The sequence below is a fragment of the Cricetulus griseus genome, chromosome 9 (genome assembly GCF_003668045.3).
Source record: "Cricetulus griseus strain 17A/GY chromosome 9, alternate assembly CriGri-PICRH-1.0, whole genome shotgun sequence".
Lineage (NCBI taxonomy): Eukaryota > Metazoa > Chordata > Mammalia > Rodentia > Cricetidae > Cricetulus > Cricetulus griseus.
Window position 1 is genome coordinate 10,761,194 of NC_048602.1, and position 21,486 is coordinate 10,782,679.

Sequence of the window (21,486 nt, forward strand, 5' to 3'; positions counted from 1 at the left end):
GCTACAGATACTGAACCATTGTCAGTGCTACTAACTGACTGCTCATGCTTTATTTAAAAATTCTCTCTCTCTCTCTCTCTCTCTCTCTCTCTCTCTCTCTCTCTCTCTCTCTCTCTCTCTCTCTCTCTGTGTGTGTGTGTGTGTGTGTGTGTGTGTGTAGGCCTGTGGTTGATGTCAGAAGCCTTTCTCAATTGTTCTCCATCCTGAGACAGGCCCTTCACTGACCCCGGAGCTCACAGATTCAGCTAGACTGGCTGGCCAGCAAGCTCCAGGGCTATGCCTGTCTCCCGCCCACCCACTGCTGTCGTTACAGATAGACGCTGACACACCCAGCTTTTTACCTGGGTCGAGGCACCCAGACCCCTCTCCTCAGCTTCTCCTGTGCCCCTTTTTCTTGTGGCACTGACAGATGTCCCAACCTCTGTGTGTGTGTGTGTGTGTGTAGGTTAGAGAACAACTTGCAGGAGTCAGGCCTCACCTTCCACCATGTGGGCCCTAGGAATCGAACTTTGGTCCTTAAACTTGGCAGCAAGTGCCTTTGCCCGCTGAGCCATCTATCTCATCAGCCCCTCAGCTAGAAAGGGAGACCTTCTGGATTCCCCAAGACAATTCCAGAGACGATCGCCAGAGGGCGGAAGATTTTCTTTCTTTTTTTTTTTAACCGCAAAGCCTTTCCTAAGCGACCGAAGTGAGGTATAGCAGGAGGCGGAGCTAAACTGCTGGATCTGTCAAACCCAGAGCGTGACCCTCGAGGTGTCACGTGAGCACGCGTCACCGGTCAGCTGATTAGTGTGTCCCAGTTCCGCAGAGGCGTGGCGGGACGAGTCCATGGGGCCGGCTGATTGGTGGGAAGGAGTCAAAGGTCGCGCTGCAGGGGTGGGGAGGGAGGGATCATGATTGGCTTGTGTGGTGTCACGTGGCCGTGCGCTGCGGGGCTCTCGGGAAGCCCCCGGCGTCGGTCGGCAGCCGAGGGCCGGTGTCGCGGGTCAGGGGGCGGGGCGCCGTGGCCGGAGGGGGCGTGGCCGGAGGGCGCGCTCCTGGGCGCGAGCCCGCTGGTTGGCCCGCGCGGGTCACGTGGCATAACAGGGCCGGGCGACGTGAAGGCAGCGGGCGGAGCTCTGCCGAGTGCGCGGCGTCCGGGGCCTGTGAGTGGTCGCCGGGCTGTGTCGGTCGGGCCTGAGCCGAGCAGCTGCGCGACATCATGGACACGTCCGGGAAGCAGGCGGAGGCAATGGCGCTGCTGGCTGAAGCGGAGCGCAAGGTGAAGAACTCACAGTCCTTCTTCTCCGGCCTCTTCGGGTAAGCGGCGGCGGCGGGCGGGCGGGCGAGCGGGCGAGGCTGGGCCCGAGGCGGGGAGGGCGGGCTCGCATGCCCTGTGCACTCGGGAAGCCCCTCTGCGGCCTTGCAGACGCTGGCTGGGACCCTGTGGCCCACGACACCCACCGGGGGTGCCCGCGTCTTTCCCAGGCTGGTGTCCACGGGTCTGCGAGGCCCAGATCGCCGAGGGGGCCCGGGCTGGGGCGACCCTGCGCATGATGAGCCAGAGTATGAGGGGTGAGGGTGAGTGGGGCTCTAGCTAAGTGACTGGTGGCAAGGAGGCCTGGCCTGAGAGATGGCGACACCCCCCACACACACCCTCACCCCCGGGAGGGGGAAGGCGTGAACAGACAGTGACAATGGTTTGGCCACAGAAATGGCGATGGGAGGATGAGGCACCCAGGAGTAGGGTAGAGGCCCACTGGGTGGTTCTCAAGTTTGGGGTCTGAACACTCACCCAGGAGATGGCAGGCGCCTCACACAAAGTTCATGAAAGTTGGCTCTCTCCGGCCACATTAAGTTAGGAGCTGCAGAGCCCAAGCCTGGCATGCGATTTGGAGGCTTCTTTATCTCAGGGGAGTATGTTTTCCTGAAAGGGCGAATTGATCAACAACCGACTGCGCAAGTTTTTGTTGTTGTTATTGTTAGCATGAACTATGTATAATATGCTCAGAACCGAGTCTGGCTCACTAGCCAGGAGGAAGCAGACTCAGAGGGTGTAAGAGACTAATGGGAAGACTGGAGAGCCAGAGAGGATCTGGAGAAAGGCTATGAAGGGGATAGAACCCCAAGCCTTGGGGTAAAGACGGGGTATGGTGACAGTACAAGGGGCAAGCAAGACTCCTGAAGAAACAAGCAGAGAGGCACACCAGGAAAGGGACCGGCAGGTGGTGTCGAGGAAGAGCTGTGCTACGGGGTGGGGCCCAGAATCAGAAGCTTCGACGTAAGGACTGGAGAATGAAGAGCTTGCCAGAAAGCTGGGGAAAGGCTGGGAGAAGGACCTGGGTTCTGAGAGAGACTGTTAGGAGCTGGGTGGAGAACACAAGGAAATGAAAGGGAGGGAGAAGATGAAGCCACCCTTGTTATTTGAGGTCAGATAATGTTTAGCAGAGGAACTTACAGAATGTCTGTGCCTGCAATTTGTACCTGCTGCAGAGACATCGGGTTCGGATGGGCTGTGTCAGTTAGACAATTGATTTTTCACGAGAGGTAGGTGTGTGTGTGTGTGTGTGTGTGTGTGTGTGTGTGTGTGTGTTTCTTCAGTCTGCACAAGGGCAGAAGTTCAGGCAAGGGTGTTGGGGTGGTGCCTCGGGCTCAGTTTTCAGCAGTAGGTTTCCTAATGGCCCTGTGTCTGATCTCTTTGGCCTAGAGAGATAAGTGTATAGTTGGGCTGCTCCCAGGGGAGCAGCTGTGAGTCCCACCTGTTTACCACTTCCCAGCCACTGATAGAGCAGGACCATCGTATCATTCACACAGAGTTCCAGAGTTGAAAGGAAACTTTGAGGGAGGTTCTTGCTAAGGAGTGAGGCAGTGAATGGGAGCCTGGGAGGGTGGTCTAGGCAACAGGGATGGGGGTAGGGGGAGCAAAGGTCTGCTGTGGCAGGAATTTCTGCCCAGAAGGATGGGATGGGGACAGAGATGACTTACTAGAAGACAGGCTTCCATCCAGGGGTCGAGCAGGAGGAGACCTGGGGGTTCTCTCATTTGGGGAGCCGCAGAAGGGGCAAGCTTGAGGAGAGGGTTAGTACAGCCAGACTGTGACCTTAGAAGGGAAGAAGGGGGAGGGGACGCTGGAGATAGATGAGCAGGATTTTCCTGGGGGCCTGTCCCAGCGGGTTCCTCTTTACCCATTATAAAGAACTGCAGTGGCTGTTTGCGGGGACAGGGATGTATGTGGGAAACCTGTTACGGTGTTGGTTGATAATGTCCACCAGTCTCACTCTGCTTCTCAGCCCTGCCTGGGTCAGGCGGTGAACCTTATTTAGTCCCCGAAAACTCACTGTGGAAGTGGGCAAAGGCTAACACGGGCAGCCTACACTTGATCTGTCTAGCGGCACAGGGGGCACCAGGAGGCCAGACCTGGTCCGTGTAGCTCCACAGCCCACTCCGTTAGCCTGGTGCTGTGACTCTGAAGCCCAGACACTCATGCCTACTTGTGGACACTGCATATACGGAGGGTGTTGACAAACTAGTTTGGGCTGCTGCCTGTCCCCAAAGCAGTTTTCTACAGACATTTGAGAGAACAGATGGGTTTCTTCTGGTCTCTCCAGGAAGAATAGAGGCTACTCTAGGGAAGTGAGCAAGGCTCACCGGAACTGGGGGTGGGGTGGGGCTTGGATGTACCCTGAGATCACCTGGAGACAACCCAATTCACCACCTCATGGGTGCTGCTCTGGTCCTTCCTCTTGGTACTGGGGCTGCCAGGCAATCATTTGACAAGTGGCTGTCACTCAGCAGCTCCCTAAAGTGGCTTCTGCTGTTGGGAATGTCAGTGGTGACAGCTTCTCAAGTTAAGTGGCCTCTGCTCGGGCTACATGGGTCATGGAGGCTGTCCTCACCTGGGGTGTGTTGGCCTTGGTGCTCACCATCCTCACTCTTCTGGATTTCTGGGCTGGTAGATGCTAGGGGGCTTTGAAACACCAGTCAGTTTACCATCAAACTATTTAGCACCTTCGCTGGGTGATGGGCTCCTGCCTGAGAATCTGGGCACTCTTTACCTCATTCCTGCTCCTCAGCTGTGCACCATGCGGACTGAACAGGTCCTGAAGGACAGTTCTGTTCCTGATCCCTGCCTTCTCCCTGTAGCCTTCCCTTGGGAAGCAGAGGCTGGCAGATCTCTGAGGCCAGCCTGGTCTACTTAATGAGACTTTTCCCTGTGGGGTGCCAGTGTTGTTGGGGAGTTTCTTCCTCTAGGAAACAAGGTCAGAGTGACCCCTCTTCTACCCGTCGTTTTTTCTATGGAGTAAGCAGGTTGACTTGGAGCATAGTGAGTACTGTGGACTTGGGGTGTGTGTATGAGATGCTCACCGGTGTGATTCTTAGTATCATTGCTGCAAATGGAGCTGGAGGCGCTGGGAAACTGGAGGAGGTGGCAGAATGTTCTGTTTACAAACAGCCAGTTCCTCAAGATGACATGTTGACAGGCTGGTTCCGTTTGAACTGCCTGAGGGCATCAGGAGTCTCAAGGCCAGCTTTGGAAATGAGCAGGACTCCTTCTTGGGGAGGCAGGATGCCTCAAACTGGGCCCACAGGCATTCTGCAGAGCCTGGGACAGGCTCAGCTTTGTGTCTGCTCCCTGCCATCTGCAGAAGCGGCAATGTCCTTCCAAGTAGGAGCCACAGTGCTCACCCGCTGCCAGGATACACAGCTGAAAGCTTGGCACCTCCTGCCCAGTCCGCAGGGCAGGTGAGGTCTCTGGGGGAACCCAGAGCTGCTGACTTAATCACAGTGTGGCCTCTGCTGGCTGGTTGCACATGGGCTCCCTGGTCCCTCCTGTGCAGGGGTTGCTGAGAGGCCAGGGGCATTCCCATCGCTTCTTTAAGTAAAGCAAATGTTGGCATTCTGGGCTGCAGTGAGTGAGACCCTGTCAGGGTACAGGAAGGAGGCCTTCCAGGCTGTGTGAGTGACATCTGTGACCATTCCCTGGGACTGCAGGCTCGCTAGTAAGTACCATATTGTCCCAGTGTGTTCTCTCCTAACCATCTTCCACCCCCACTCTATCCCCTCAGACACCAGCACCTGCTCAGCGCCTTCCATGGGAGGGTGTAGCATTTACACAAACCTCCACACAGCCCCGCTCTCTACCCTTTGAGTCACCCGCAGGTTACCTCTTTATGCAACGTCAGTGTGGTAGAATTGCCTGCTCCCCTGTGCTGGTGAGGGGACAATGACAAGGGAGGAAGCCATGACACGGCGAGAGCAGGTATAGGTTTTTGGCGTGTTTGTGATCCTGATGGGTTTGATTCCATGTGTGCAAACCCACAGACATAGGCCACTGCCCTGTCAGCGCTGGGAGATTAGTGCAGGAAGGGGAGACCTGCGAGTCTGGAAACAGAGGGGGCGTGCACAGCTCACAGGAAGGGGGAGGCCTCAGAGCCCACGCTGAGCTGCTGAAGTGGGGAAACATTCTTGAGTCTGAGCTCTGTGGGGTCTGATGACAGTGACACCCTCGCTGGCAAGGTTCAGAGCCCTGTCCCTGTGACAGGGAAGGCAGTGCCCATTGGGAGGGGGATTGTTTCCTCTGTTTTGTGGCCACCTGAGTACCTGCTGGATGCTGCGCCCAGGCCAGGTACTGAGTGTGCATTGTCTCTCAGATTTCTCCCAGGTCTTGAGGTCAAGTTCAGTCTCCATTGTGCAGCTGAGAAAATGCAGGTCCTGGGGCGCTAAGTCACAGACACAGCAAAGTGCCTGAAGCACTTCCTGTCCATTACTGTCTGCAAGAGGGTTCCAAGAGGACTTGAGGACACCATGGCAAGCTGATGACCCTTTCCTTCTGGGTCCTTCTGCCTGTGGTGACCCCATGACGGCTGGCCAAGTGACATGGCCCTTACCTAGAGGACGCTTGGCAGCTCCAGCGGGGAGCAGCCTAGCAGCGCACGCTGTTCTCTGGTGGACACGAGGCCAGCATGCTCCTGGCCACCCTCTCATTTTCCAGAGGACTCTGGGGTGCTAAGCAAGGGACAAGCAGCATCAGCGTAGGCCACACTCCTACAGGTCTCCCAGCATCATTGCCAGTTGAGAGCTACACTGGAAGCCATGGGTGGTTGTGGCAGGCCCTGAGTCCATCGTCTTAGTCAAAACTGAGTACCCTGGCTGGATACTTTGGCAGTAAGCCTTAAGTCCTAGGAGAGAACTGGGGACCAGTGCCTGTGACTGCCAGAGGGACAGGAGGGAGCATCTCAGACACAAGCTGGGGAGCTGCAGGAACAGTGGCGTGCCTCTGGGAGCCAGAAAATGTCCAGAGGACAGAGGCAGGAGGTAGGCAGGCCTAGCCTGTCCTGCAGAAGCCCCTGGCAGCTGCCAACAGTGCCTGCACTTTGCTGGCACCATTCAGCACTCCATATGGCAGCTGTGCCTGGGAGGCCTGAGGCTGCTTCCTCCGCGCCTCTTGGGGGAGCAAAGCTGAGCAGTAATTATAGACAGCCTGCACCAGGCCAGCCCCAACCAGTTCCCTCTATTCCCATGGAGGCACGGAGCTGTGGGCTGAGGAGTGCAACCGAGGCAGCTCGGAGGAGGTCAGTGGGGGAGGCTGTCAGCTGTCACATGCAGTGCTACCCAGGCCTTCAGGAGGCAGTGAGTCTGTGGTACATCGTGCAGGAGGCATCCTTTCAGGGGTCAGCAGTTCTAGTCGGGCCGCAGTAAAGAGGTAGCTGAAACAGCTTCCCCCAGCTGGGCTGGGAAGCCTCAGTGAGCTAGCAGAGGCGCAGCATGTATGGTGGATCTGAGGGCATGACCCTCTGGTCACTCACTCACTCTCACGTCAGAGCAAGGTCTCCTCCACTCTGTCTGCTCCAACCTAGTTGCACCACGCCCTGCCCTAACCAACCGGGCCACTTCCCTTCCTCAGCTCCTCAAGCGTGTTTCTGACTCAGGCTTTGCACATGCTATGAATCTCACCTCCAGTGCCCCTCCCTCCTCTGCGGTGGCTCGTCAGCCACTGAGGACTGAGCCCTGGCCTCACCCCATCAGGTACAGCCCTCATGCCAAGCCCAAGCATCTGTGAGCAAGCGTGTTGATACTGTGGAGAGCAGGCTTCCTCTGAACAGCCAGGCATTAAATCCTGAGATGCTTGTTTCATGGCTAAAGAAGTGTGTGCATGGCTTCTTCGGGATTTACTGAGTGAACTACACAAGTGGATTTGCCCCCTTGGGGACTTTCCTCCCATCTGTAAAAGGAGCTGGGACTCTGGAGAGCTTCTGTTGTCACCTCACAGAGTCAGGGCGAGGACCAGGGTATCAGGACAGGAGGCAGCCTGGGGCCAGAGCAGGCAGTAATCCCTCCGGCTTTCGCTGCAGCAGACGGGTCAGCCCAGCTTAGCGTGGGATCAGAAAGCTGTAGCTGGCAGCTGGCAGACTTTGTGCTGAGTCTGCCTGTTGTGCTGAGCTGAATCAAACCTAGCCAGCAGTGACTGCTCTCATTGCCACTTTGCCTCAGGCTTCTTATAACACCAACACATCCGCTCTGCCAGGAGCGTCTGGGGCTGCATGGGACTTAGTTCTACCCACCAAGAAAGGATGAGCTGGGGGGTCAGTGGGATGGAAAGCTGGTCAGACAATATTCTAAAGGATGGAGAGATGCAGTTAAAAGCACTTATTGCTCTTGCAGAAGACCCAAGTTCGATTCCCAGCACCCACATGGTGACTCACAGCTGTCTGAAACTACAGTTCCAGTATACCCGATGCCCTCTTCTGATCTACTTGGGCAACAGGCACCCAGGTGGTGCACATACACACATGCAATCGAAACAAACACTCATACACACAAAATAAATGTAAAAGCAAACATTGCAGGGACATAGGTCAGTTGGTAGCGAGTTTGCCTAGCATGCACAAAGTCCTAAGTTCAGTCCTGAGCACCGCATAAAATCAAGCATGAAGGCTAGCCTCAGCACATAACAAGGGTCCAGGTTAGCCTGCATATTGGGGCACATGAGACCCTGTCAGAGACAGGGAATATGAATATTCCTGGGGCTGGGGATGCCGGTGGCTCTGGTTTGTATCTCCAGCACATCCAGAGAGCACATTCCAAAGACGGTCCTTGTGGAGTCCAGGAGGCCCTCCAGATTTAATCTATGCCAACAGCAACATGGACATTTCTGACCTCACCATGACTGGGGGTGGGGAAACAGGTCCCAGTAACATGATGGGGAGGGGCGTGGTGCCAGGGCAGCAGAGTTGGACTCTGTCTGAGGGAGCACTTCACTTGATGCTGTTTGGATTCAGGAGTCCTCCTTTAGGCCATCTGCTGGCTTCACACAGTGGTCAGACTTGTCTGGTCACCCAAATCACCTGGTCTCCAAACTGTAGTGGTTAAAAGGCCCAATCCAGACACAGCCACCTGAGCAAGCGTGCAGGCATGTGCTGGGTGAGGTCACACATGAACAGAACGGCCTCCAAGGCCCCATGGCTGTGTGATAAGGCCACGCTCCCTGCTGGCATCGTCCAAGTGTAGGGCGGGTGGTAAGGATGGTGCTTGTGCCTTTTCATGGGGCGATGTTTCTTCTGTTTTTCAAAACCCTTCCCATTTGAGGACACTAGGGTGTCGGATTTCGTTGACTGCTCCTGTGTGCATGATAAGAGTTTTGAACAATTGTCTGGTCACAGTCCTCATGGGCTGGACCCCATTGGATGACAGAATTTGGAAAGGACTGGGGAGTTTGAGCTAATAAGAAAGCCCCCTACCCCCTGGCCAAGGAGGAGCTTCATATGAACCCCTTGGAGGTTGAGAAGCCACGGTAAAGCCCTATGAGCTGCCCTTTATTTTAAAATAACTGCAAGCTACTGGGGCAGGAGACGTAGCTCAGTGGAAGCTCGGTGGCCAAAGCCCAGTGTGATGGAGCCAGCCCATAACTTAGCACCTTCCCCAGTGTGCTGTAAGTTTGAGACCAGCCTGGACCATCTGTGTGAGACCCTGACTCGGCAAACAGACTAAAATGTCCCCTCCGCTTGTGTGTCTCCCAGGCTCCTACCCTGGCACAGTGAGTGTAGGAGTGTGGTTTTGTATTTTCAGAAGGCTGTGCTAAATGCCTTTGCAGCTCTTCTGGTTGTGTCTTAGGCTGAATTGCTAGTGGTGTCATTTATTGCTGGACTGCAGGTGAGGTATAAATCCTGATATTAAAACACAGAGCTGGAAGTAGAGCTGAGTTGGGAAAGCACTTACCTAGCATACACAAGGAAGGCCCCGAGTTCTATCCCCAGCACCTCATGGCCCTGGGTGCATGCCTGTAATCCCAGCACGCAGGAAGGTGACCGGAAGATCCAGAGCCTGAGCTATACTAGAACCTGTGTGAAAATGATGAAATATATAAATTTTCTTTTTCCTTTTCCCCCCTCCCCTGAGGCAGTTTCTCTGTAGCTTTGGAGTCTGTCCTAGCACTCGCTCTGTAGACCAGGCTGGTCTCAAACTCACAGAGATCTGCCTGCCTCTGCCTCTTTTGTGCTGGGATTAAAGATGTGTACCACCACTGTCCGACTTTAAAATGTGTAGCCCAGGCTGGCCTTGATCTCCTGATCCTCCTGCCTCTGCCTCCTTCAGGAGATCCTACCAGTGTGTGCCACCACAACCAGCCATAAATTTTCTGAAAGAGATAAAATGTGCAAATGGGTCCAAAACAAACTAGCAAAGCAAACGTACAGAGAATGTAACTCCCACCAGCAGCAGCCCCAGTTCTGCAGGCTCTGCCTCAGGAAGCAATGCCATTACTAGGACTGGGTATATTTTTCCAGAAATATTCAGTGTTTATATAAATGTGTGTTTCTTTCTTATCATTCTCTTAATTTTATATTTATGTCTTGTGGTAGTATTTCTCCGTGTGGCTGACATGTGCCATATCTGCCCTGTTCTGAAGTGTAACAACACTCTCTGTAGTGAGGTCTTTCTGGAACCATGGCCATGTACAAAGCACAGGTTCAGGATCGGGGTCCTGGGGATCCCCCAGAGTGCTTTACAGCCTCCTGAAGAACAGGAATCTGTAGATTGCCTAGGTCCAAGTGGTCACCTACCACCTAGGCAGGAAGCAAAAGAGGCCACAGCGTCAGGCCGTGGAGAAGGAGTTCATGCCACCACTAACACCACCACCACTACACACCTTGCTTCAGGATGGGACTAGCCGCCTTCCACCGCACACTGCCTGTTGGCAGGGCAGAGTGTGGGTTTGCGTTCTGATAGCAGACTGGATGGCCTCTTTACCTCTTCCCTCTCCTTCCCAGGGGCTCATCCAAAATAGAAGAAGCGTGTGAGATGTATGCCAGAGCGGCGAACATGTTCAAGATGGCCAAGAACTGGAGCGGTGCGTGCCCCCAGCCCACAGGCCAGGCCCAGAGTGTGCCCTGAAGTCCCCTCTCCAGCATCAGGGATCCACAGCATGAGGCCAGTGGGATGCTTTGCCCCCTAAGTTGGGGGTATATGTATAGGGAGGTACGGTCTTTGTGAGGGAAGGAGGCAGGGAGGGCACCTACCAGGCCCCCAGATGAGATCTGTTGGGGCAGCCCATCACCTGATCTCAGAGTATGGCTTCCACTGTTGGCAAGGTACAGTTTTGGAGCTCAGGGAGGAGCTTTCTGGACATTGGGGGGGGGGGTGCAGAGTTTCAAGGTAGACTCAGTTATTGCCACATCCTGTGAGTGCAGTTCCCAAAGTCCAGCACTCCAGGGATGGTTATTTAACCACAGGTTGCTTTTCTGTCCCTCCCCATGTTCAAAACAGAAGTCTGTCCCCTGCTCAAACTATTTGGAGTTCTTAGAAATAATATGGAAGTCTAGCATTGGTATCCCAGCACTCCTGATGGTGGGGTAGGAGGGTCAGGATTCAAGTCCCTCCTAGGCTACATTGGAAATTTGAGATCATTCTGCAATAAAAAAGAGCCTTCCTCAGAAAACCAAAACACTACTGTAACAATGATGACTACTGCTACTGTTACTGATGATCTGACAGGGTTAGCCTGGCATTTGTCCCTAGGCCCACAAGGTGATCACAATCATCAGATAACTGTGGAGCAAAGCCTTTGCAGGCTTTGTGTGTCCTGCTGTGCTCAGGAGAGTGGACAGGTGGGACCTCCCATAGCTTGGAGGCTCCCACTCAGCTGGGACTGGAGGAGCATGCAAAGTAGTGCCTTAGCTGAGGTGGTATTGGAGCACCACCCACAGCAGGGAAAACCCTGCTGCCTCCCCTTAGCCAGTCTAGGGGAGGTCTGAGCAAAATGGTGTGGAGCCCATGGCTGCCTCGGGCATTAGCACTGTCTGCGCGGACTCTGGCTCTTGCTGTCCTCGTCCTGTTTCCCTTTCTAGCAAGGACTCAGACATAGCAGGGGTGCACCTGAGAGCTTTGGGGAGTTGTGGAGGACAGAAATGGGCTAGGAAAGGGAGCAAGTGGGAAGTGTCACATGGGTTGATCTCACCTGTGCCTTCCCAGAGCACATCCCTTCCCCCCCCCCCAATCGCCCCATCCCCACCTTTAGTTCAGGTTCTGGGCTTCCCTGTTCAAAGAGCCCAAGAGCCTGGGTGTCATGTCTCATGTATTTGCAGCCCTCAGCTCTCTGTCTGTCTTTCCTTCCTCTCTGTGGAAGTGGTGGCTCTGGAGGTGCCGGCAGAGGGGGGGGGGACATGGGTTTGGCACTGTGTTTACCTGGCTGTTTCTGTGCCCCTGGGCTCAGGCTTCCCCCGAGGCTGCTTCCTGACGTCCTCACTCTACCAGGTGCATACCACCAGGAAGCTCTGTGAGGGGTTCAGGCTGCTTTTGGGCTGGAGTGGGCTGATCTTGGCCTCTACCTGTATTCTAATTGTGAGCCTAATGTGCCTCTCTGGGCAGTGACTGCAACTGCATTGAAGCTGGGACGATCTGTTCTATTCCAGCTGCCGGGAACGCTTTCTGCCAGGCTGCCCAGCTGCACCTACAGCTCCAGAGCAAGCATGATGCAGCTACCTGCTTCGTGGACGCAGGCAACGCTTTCAAGAAAGCCGACCCACAAGGTAACCTCTGTGAGCCACAGCTGGCAGAGCAGCTGAGCACTGTCCCCACATCCTTGGGTCTATACAGAGCTGGGTTTTTCCAGTAGTTGACACATGATAGGCCAGGAGCAAAACAAGCCCCAAATTCAGAATTGGCTGGTCCTTGGCTGACATTGGCATCCTGCCCTCTCTCCCCACCCCCCACCCCCACCCTGGTGTGCAGCCCTCACCCCCTCCTGGGCTTCGAGCATTTGGTAGTGGGAGTTCCATCTCAGGCCCACTCCTTGCCAGGGAGCCAGGCAAAGCTGTTCAGTTGTCAGAATTAGCATGCAGAAGGAAGCAGGGAGCAGGGAGGGGGGCAGTCCCAGATGAACCAGGTAGAGCGGAAGTCAGCCTGACCTGCCTTCCCAGCACACCAGAAGGAAGCAGAGAGAGCAAGCCTGGAGTGAGCTGCCAGAGCCCAGTTCCTTAAAGCAGAGCCTATGACATAGGAGCCTGGTTAGGCCAAAGCACAGCCCATGGACCTCAGACTTGAGATTTCCAGGCTGAGGAATTTGCTTTTGGTATTTTTGTTCACTTATTTTTGTGGTGCTGGGAATGGAGCCTGGACCTCTGTGTGCTGCAAATGTGTTGTACATGTCCCCAGTTCTTTTTGGTTCTTTTTGAAAATGGTTCTTTTTGAAAATCTTAGAGCTACATAGATGACTAACTTTAAATTTCAGCACGCACAGGTATTTGTTTGTTTGTTTGTTTGTTTGTTTAATTGGCCATCTAAGCTAGTCATGGCAGTGCCTGCCTGTCGTCCCAGAGTTTGGGAAGTAGGGACAGGAAGATCAGACACTCAGCTATCCTTAGCTCTTGGCTACATAGTGAGTTTGAGGCCAGCCTGGGTTACATGAGACTGTGTCTCATAAATAAATCTTTAAAGTATCCAGGCTGTTTCTCTCAGGAGAGTGGGAAAGAAGTGACTGTTCTTTCCCAAAGGAGAGGCTTGGGGTCTGGGTGAAAGCCCACCTCTGAGGAGAAGAGAAGACAAGCACCTCGGTCCTCCCCAGCATCAGTGGATGTCAGCCGTCATTGTCACAGGACCACTCCCAATTAGAGAGATGACTGTGGTGACTCTGTCCCTGGGCTGACTGGTCACTCCTGTTTGTTTAGCTATGATGTGTGGCTCAGGCCTGACAAACAGAGAGGGACGGATGGCCTTTCAGCCAGGACTTAGATACACCCAGTGACTCAGGGCAGTCCTCTCCCCCACAGAGCCGTCCCCACACTTTCCCTTCTGCTCCCTGGGGAACTGGTTGGCCTGGAGATGCTGCCTGGCATCTGTGCCCTTCAGCTGCTGCTCCAGCCGGAATGGCCGGGAGGACTTGTTCCTAGGTGGCAGTGGATGCCAACCTGCAGGATGCCATAGCTGCCCCTCCCAGCTTGTGGTCATGTCCTTTTTCTCTCGGGACCCAGGCATGGGCCCCGGCCTCAGCAAGTCCAAGCTGATGGGAAAGTATTGAGGGTGCTGCAGCCAAGGGTGTGAGTGAAGGTAGAGAGGGGCCGACTTGCCTCACGGGGAAAGCACAGTTGTGAGGGGAGCGCTTCTGGTGTTAAGGGCTAGGGACTCAGCCACGTGGCATCCAGCGCTGCTGCCTTGCTGCCCTGCCCAGTCACAGTTCCACATATGAGGGGAAGGGGGTGCATTTGCACGGTTGACAGCTCTTCTGCGGGGCCAGTCAGGGCTCACAGAGAAGAGTGACCAAGCAGGGGAGGACATGCCCAGGTGGTCTGAGCAGATCACTCCCCCTCCTCCAAGGAACCCAGTGGGGACTTGTGCTGCCCCACTACACTTCAGCCTAGCCGTCACTCTGCTGTGTTCTCTCTTCAGTGATAGCACACACCTACTGTGAGCTGTACACAGCAATTCATTCCTGGCATCCAGAAGGGGGCAGCCCCTGGCACCAGAGCCTCCCTGCATGGCTGGGTGCCCTGGGAAACAACTGGATGACCAGTGGAGGCTTGAACCCCCAGTTTCTTCAGGAAGGACCTCCCTTAGCTAGCTGTGAGATCCCCTGCCCTGGGGTCTGGTCCATCAGCTCTTTAGGAATCTCGCCTGAGCTGCTTGCCTGAGGCCTGGGAATGTGACCCTTTTAGAGCAGGAGCTCTAAATGAGCTGTGAATGTGCACGGGCAGGGAAGCAGTCTGGCTTCCTATCTACCTATCCCCACCGCCTCATTGGAGCTCGTGGTTTGTCCCTAGTTTGTTGTGGACGGTGCTTGCTTAGATCTGCATGTGATCAGGGGCTTCAGGGTGATGCGGAGGTGAGCCGGGCTCTGTAACTCCCTACCTGCTCTGGACAGGCTGAGCACAAGAGGGTGGGAATAGACCAAGGGCCCTACTATTTACCTTCAAGGTTTCACTGAGGCCTGTGGCATCAGATAAGCCCTGTGGTAAGAGCAGGCCCGGGTGTCAGCTGGCAGCCTACTACTTTCCAAGCTGTTCCCAGAGCAAGGGGCCAGCATAAGAGGACTAGGCCCTGTGAATCCATGTTTCTCCCCCACTGCCGTGGCAGGGACTGTCCCACCAATAGAGCCTATGCCAACAGACCTTGGCTACCGAAGTCTCCTCAAGAAGTAGCCTTAGCATCCTCATCCCAAGAGAGTCCAGTCCACTCTCAGCCCGGGGGCAGTCCTGGAGCCTTCCCAGCACAAGCCCTCTGGCCCACCTGGACCCTCAACCCCGTGCCTCCCCCAACCCCCATCCTGAGATACATTAAAGTAGTTAAAAGATACTGAGAGCTCGTTTCCATCTGCTAGAAAATGCCTCCCACTCACGCCTCTCTCCTCCAAATAACTTGTCCAAAAAAAAAGCCTTCCCCAAATTTAAAATCTTGGAAGAGATGGTACAACAAAGGTAGCCTGGTGCCATCCTAGTGTTGGATACAGCTTGTTATTTGAGCAGCCAGCAGGGTCCCTGCTGTGTGGTTGAGGGCATTGAGGAAAGGACAGTGCTCTTCAGCACTGGGGATGCAGAGCCCCCATGGAGGGGCCCTAGTGCTCGTGGCATCCATCCTTCTCTGCCAGAGAGGCCAGGCAGGGCAGTCACAAGGATAGGACCTACTCAAGGTAGAGCCTCCAGGACAGATGGTGGGCTTGGTAGCCTCTGCCCAGTTCAGCCTGGCCATCCATCAGTTTGCCCTTTGACAGCAGGGCTGTGGTAGTCTGATTCAAACTCTGGGGGAGTCTGGCGATGCCATTGTGCCCTGATCCCACTGGAAAGCTGGAAGTATGGCTCAGGTTGCCTGGGGCCTAGGGCTCCCATCCTCTCCTTCCGGTTGCTCTGAGAGAGCCCAAGAGGCCTGAAGCCAAGGCAGCTGCGTGTCTGGCATCTCCCTTGGGGAGCACAGGCTACCTCCTGTCTCCAGGATCTGCTGTAATGACCTCTCCATCCTCATCTTCTCTTTCCTCCCTAGAGGCCATTAACTGTCTGATGAGAGCAATCGAGATCTATACAGACATGGTAAGGGTTGCTTGCTGGTCCTGTCCTGTCTGTGCTGTGCTGTGCTGTGCTGTGCTGTGCTGTGCTGTGCTGTGCTGTGCTGTGCTGTGCTGTGCTGTGCTGTGCTGTGGGAGGCAGGGAAGTTGGTGGCTGAGCTGGGCTGCAGGATGGGTGTCTGCTGTAGCACACAGCACCCCTCACATGGTGCCTCTGCCCCCTTGTCCATCCCCTCGTTACTACAGTGCCCACGCAGGTGCTTCCTCTTGCCTCCCGCCCTCCCTCCCCCACCCCCGGGTTCTAGGGTACTGTCCTGAGAGACAGCTGCTGGGTAGTAGGCCACACTAGGCCACTGCTCCTGTCAGTTCATGACCGTCCACCGACCCCTTCCTGAGGTGGAAACGCCAGGGTGCTGGGGGTGAGACTGGTCCTAGGCACCCTTTCCTGAGGTGGACACCCCAGGGTGCTGGGGGTGAGACTGGTCCTAGGCATCCTTTCCTGAGGTGGACACCCCAGGGTGCTGGGGGTGAGGAGACTGGTCCTGGGCATCCTTTCCTGTGTCCCCAGGGCAGATTCACGATTGCAGCCAAGCACCACATCTCCATCGCTGAGATCTATGAGACAGAACTGGTGGACGTGGAGAAGGTGAGCTGGGGTCAGGCTGGCTGTGCTGGGGCCTCTGGTGCTCCCGGTCCCGGCCACCGTGATGCTCAGGGGGAGGAGGGCTCCTGCCGTGCGCTTGCGGAAGGCAGGGAAGCTGTGCTAAGGTGTTGCTCCACGCTGTCCTGCACTCCACTTGCCCCATCCTCATGTCTCCTCAGGCCATCGCCCACTATGAGCAGTCTGCAGACTACTACAAAGGCGAAGAGTCCAACAGGTAGCCCCTCCCTAGCCTGCCCCTCCTTGTGGGACCCGCCACTGTCCCTTCATGCTCCTCCTCCCCACAGCTCAGCCAACAAGTGTCTGCTGAAGGTGGCTGGCTACGCCGCACAGCTGGAGCAGTACCAGAAGGCCATCGACATCTATGAGCAGGTGGGCTTCGCCTGGCTGTCAGCGCCTGCCACCACACCCCCTCTGCCTGCCCCACTCAGTCCTCACCCTCACCAAGTGCTTCTTCACCCACAGCCTGTGCATGTCACCACCTTGTCCTAGACGGGTCCTGCCACTCGCTTCTAACAGGAGCTGCCCCAGAGCTGGGTGTCCTCAGCAGAAGTGGGGCAGGAGGGAGAAGCAGAACAGAGCAGGGACTCTGGTCCTTGGTTAGCAGCAGGTGTCATCCGCCCCAGTGACACCGTGCTGTGGGGAGGGCCAGGCTGTGGCCAGAAGATAGGCAGGCAGCTGGTCCTGGGAGAGGGGCGGGCACTGCTTCTCATACTCCCACAGCTGCCACCCTCTGCCCACCAAGTGCCAATTTCCTGTATGGCTGGCAGTGGTGCCTCCTCCCCCACTGACTTGCTGCCAGTGAGGCCCACAGACACCTGGCTTCCCCTACTCCACCCACACCCTCATGGTGTCCTGGTCATTCTGGCAACACTTGGTGACCTTGCTGAGCTGCCCCTGATCCCTGTCATCCTGAGGTCCCCAGGCCTTCCCCTAGGATACAGGCTTAGCTCCTAGCAGACATCAGTGCTGCAGTGACCTTCACTCTTGAGTCCTGCCTGAGCTCATGGTGGTGTGTGACTGTAGGTAGGGACCAGCGCCATGGACAGTCCCCTCCTCAAGTACAGCGCCAAAGACTACTTCTTCAAGGCGGCTCTCTGCCACTTCTGCATCGACATGCTCAACGCCAAGGTGAGCCCACGCCAGCCAGGACGCCTTCACAGGCTGCCACCGTTTATAACCAGGCCAAGTCACTTCTCAGCGTTAGAGGACAGTTTCTCCACTTGGCCCTTGCCCTTTGGTTAGGATGGGAACTAATTTGGCATTGGTGTTACTCGCCCTGGTGTCCCTGCATAGGCCTGGATGCTTTTGTGAGTTCCCAGCTGCTGGCTGGCTCCTTGGTGGCCTCTTCCCCTTCGTGGGTTGCTGTAAATCCTGACTGTCCCATTCAGTTGTCACGTGGATGCTGCTGAGGCCAAGGCACAGTTCCTGCCAGGCCCTGGGATTCCTGGTGGCTTGGCTTTGACTCTGGCTCCGATTTTCAATGCTTCCTGGCAAGAGAGGTCAGGGATAGGGAGGGCAGTGGTTGGTGGAAGGGTCTGCAAACTGGGTGTTGGATATCAATCCTCGGGTGCTTCCGGATCAGACCCCTGGGGCTACATGATGTCTGCCTGAGTACAGCTGGCAGCTTTGCATTTGGGGGAGGTGAAACAGTTTGCTGTTTTTAGTATTTGTGGTGGGCACGGAACCCGAGACCTCATGGGTACTGTGCAAGAGCTGCCACTGAGCCATATCCCCAGCCCTCACCCATGAGTTACGAGCACAGGTCCAACCCGAGCCCCTCCTCCCTCCCCCCCCGCCACACCCACCCACCCACTAGTTTCCCCAGTGTGTGTTTTCCCACTGTCACTTAACCCCCCAAGGTCCTCACAGGGGTTGTGTGTGTGACGGCCTAGCCGTGTGGGCCTGGTGTGTGGGATGGGCTCTTCTGTCACCTTCCCCACCCCCTGCCTGGGAAGCCTGCCTCTTTCCTGCAGCCATCTCTGCCAACTGGATTCAGCTGACTTGGAGATGGTACCATCAGTCACAAGTCAGGTGACCCTGGCAGGGCATAGAGCATCAAATCAGAACTGCCATGAATGCTTTTCAGTGCCTCAGTCCGTGTTAGCTTTTCTTACCCTCTCTCCCATGGCTCAGCTTGCTGTTCAAAAGTATGAGGAGCTCTTCCCGGCCTTCTCGGATTCGAGGGAATGCAAGCTGGTGAAAGTGAGTGCTGGATCTGGCTCTCCCTGACCTGGGGATAGGATGGGCAGGGGTGTCTGGATGCCTGGGTCTCAGCTGGAGTTAGCACTATATTGTTGAGAGACATTCTCCAAGGGCTGCATTTGGTTTGGTTTTCTCCTGCCATTCTGCTGTTTCTTGCACGAGATGAGTTAATGCATTGACAGTGGGGGAGTGGGCATGGCCAAGAGCCTGGGCTTTCCTCTGTAGCATCTGCTGGGTCTGTTTGCAGAAACTGCTGGAAGCCCACGAGGAACAGAATGTGGACAGCTACACGGAATCGGTGAGAGGCTGGCACAGGGGTTCTGGCCAGTGGATCTTCTCCAGTGTGCTCTCATAAATTCTGCCCTACTTGAACTCTGGGTCCTGGAACCTGGCTATAGTTTTCTTCCTGGTGTTCACCCCAGAACCCTCAGTGTTCGCCCCACTTTATGCATAGTGGCATAAAGGCTGAGGAGAGACTGGGACTTGCCCTGGTCCTTTGGGATTTCAGGCCATCTCTGCTCCCCAAAATCAAAGTCTTCATAACTCCTCAGAGCCCCCGGGGACATCGAGGCTGTCTAAACTCTTCCTCTGCTCCTCTCAGCACCCAGCTGCCCTGGAGGATCAGTTCCCATTCCCACTCTGCTCTGAACATTCTGGAAAAGCCATTTGTTCCCAGTTGTGTCCTGTCCTGGTTCCCTAGCCAGTACTTGGCACTGACATTTCTCCCTGGGTCTGGCTGAGGACAGAGGTCAAGCTGGCCATATCCCATCTGGCATAGGAGTGAGAGGGGCCATGTTTTCAGGCCTCCAGGCTTCAGTTCCACTCTCAAAGCCAAGATGCTGGGGGAGGGTCTTTTAAGCAGCAAAGCCTTTTACTGCCAACTTATACTCCAAGCTTTGCAGACTAAGGTGACAGGGTGGGACTGGGGCCAGGGAGGGTTCCAGGAGGGAGCAGTGTGTCATAGATCACCCTCCCTGTGCTACAGGTGAAGGAATATGACTCCATCTCAAGGCTGGACCAGTGGCTCACCACCATGCTGCTGCGCATCAAGAAGACGATCCAGGGTGACGAGGAGGACCTGCGCTAGGCCTCCAGCCACTGCCTTCCACCCATCTGTCAGTCAGAGGTGGGGCCCAACACCTCCCACCAGGAATATGAAGGTCGAGTGGGTGCAATGCGGGCCACATCTTCCAGGGCACCAGACAGGCTCTGCTGGCTGGATGGTCACCCTGTGTCTGCTGCATCCCTCACCCTGCCATTTATTTAAGCCCCCAAAGGTGTCCTCCTGCCCTGGAAACCACCTGGACAGACTCTCCAACACAGACCTCTCTGTGTGCAGCAGGAACCTGGGGTCAGCATCCGGTCCCATCTCCTTACTAGCTGTGTGCTAAGGCTTTTTCTATCTCTCCTACCTTGTCCCCCAGCAGAGATAACACAGGTAGCCCTGAGACTTGCTCTTCCTGGCTGGTGGTGACCTCTACCCCTGGAGCCTTCCCCTGCCCCCTACAATGGCAACCTCTCTCAGGTCAGACCCAGCCCTGGAACACACAGGGGTGTCTGGGCCTTGCCCTACACCTGCTTCTTTCCCTGCATCCAGGTCTGTCTGTTGACCTGACGCTGCAGCTGGCCCAAAAAGGACAATAAAAACCTGCCACTTTTGCATGAGTCTCTTCTGCTGTCCCTTTTGCCGGTGGTGTCCTCCCCCTTGGGCCCTGAGTGTCCTGTGGGGAGTACATGTTTCTCCAGCTGAGCCTCAGCATCAGCTCCAGTGGACTAGCCTCTGGTTGTTGTCCCCACTCCTTTCCTCCCACACTGCCAGAAGAGATGGCCTCATACCCATCCCACATTGGCCCTGCCAGGACTGGGCCCCTCCCCGTGGGATTGCCCTGGCTGAAGCAGGCCCAGTAGAAAAAGTTGGACTTTCAGACATCCTGCTCTGCTCCTCCTTCCCTCCAAGAGTGCCCCCACAGCTTTAGTCCATTGATAACTTTGAGTAGTCCTCAGCTCTGGAGAAACCTGAGGCCGGAGACTGACCACCATCCACCATGTGCATTGCCAAGAAGGCCTGTGAGAATCTGCCATCCATTCCCAAGTCTTGAGTCTCAACCCCGGCTCTGCTTCCAAACCATTGACCCATCTACAAGCCGGGGCCCCACCCTGCTGCTCTGTGGGTAGACTGAGGTCGCCACCCTTCTGGTGTCTTGGAAGCTTCCTAAGTGGCTCAAATACACAGTAGGGTTGGAAATTAAGTGAACGTAGATTTGTAAGTTGCCACATGAGTCAGAAACAGCCTGAAGAAAAACTGCACAGCCTGGAGAGACAGCTCAGTGGGTAAAAGCACTTACACAACAAGCTATGTGGACCCAAGTTCAGATCCCCAGCACCCTTATTTAAAAGCACTGGCATAGCTGGGCACGGTGGTGCACACCCTTAGCCCCAACTCAGGAGGCAGAGGCAGGTGGATCTATGTGAGTTTGAGGACAGCCCAGTTTACAGAGTGAGGTCCAGGACAGCCAGAGCCACACAGAGAAACCCTGTCAAACAAAACACTGGCATGGCCACATATACCTGTAACCCAGGAAGGTTCAGCACTGACAGGATTGCTCGGGCTTAGTGGCCAGAAGCCTAGTATCAGGTTCAGCAAGAGAACCTGTCTCAAGGAGCTAACAGTGACAGAAAGGGCAGCTGGTGCCCCATCTTGCCGTGAGTATGGACTGTGTGTGATACATTCATTACACACACACAGACACAGAATTTGAGAGGCCATGGCAGCCTTCACATCCCATCCTCTCAATTCACAGAACAACTGCTGGGTGCCAGCAGGGAGCACAGTCCTAGGCCCACCAGCCAGAGGCTCTTCCTCACCAAACCAGGAATCTGGAATTCTCCAGCTCCTTACTTCCATACCCACACTACGTCTGGAGACTGCCCCATGTGAAATGTCAGTACTAACTAACAACATATTGGCCAAGGGCCTACCACAAGGTTGGAGGTCTGTAAATATGTATATACACAGGTGCCCTGGCCCACGTGTGGGGGTCAGAAGACACTGTCAGTCAATCCTCTTTTTGTTATGTATCGTTCCAAGGCAGGGTCTCACTATGTAACTTCGGCTGTAGACCAGGCTGGCCTCAACTCTCAGAGCTCTGCCTGCCTC

At 55.4% G+C, this 21,486-nt stretch overlaps 1 protein-coding gene across 1 annotated transcript; it reads left to right on the plus strand.

Annotated features, from left to right (window-relative positions):
* Positions 1-1,099: 1,099 nt before the first annotated feature.
* Positions 1,100-19,994, plus strand: Napa (NSF attachment protein alpha). The gene is made up of 11 exons (XM_027431060.2): positions 1,100-1,299; positions 10,245-10,324; positions 11,886-12,002; positions 15,442-15,488; positions 16,032-16,109; positions 16,286-16,341; positions 16,412-16,496; positions 17,151-17,255; positions 18,261-18,329; positions 18,577-18,627; positions 19,315-19,994. Exons 1-11 carry the CDS (start codon positions 1,202-1,204, stop codon positions 19,414-19,416), a joined length of 888 nt encoding a protein of 295 aa, XP_027286861.1. The 5' UTR covers positions 1,100-1,201; the 3' UTR covers positions 19,417-19,994.
* The last annotated feature ends 1,492 nt before the right edge of the window (positions 19,995-21,486 follow it).

Bases quoted from the DNA above. Each gene is read 5' to 3' on its own strand.
- Napa (XM_027431060.2), top strand. From the start codon at position 1,202: ATGGACACGTCCGGGAAGCAGGCGGAGGCAATGGCGCTGCTGGCTGAA. The intron at 12,003-15,441 runs GTAACCTCTGTG...TTTCCTCCCTAG, and splicing joins CAAGAAAGCCGACCCACAAG to AGGCCATTAACTGTCTGATG. The intron at 15,489-16,031 runs GTAAGGGTTGCT...CTGTGTCCCCAG, and splicing joins TCGAGATCTATACAGACATG to GGCAGATTCACGATTGCAGC.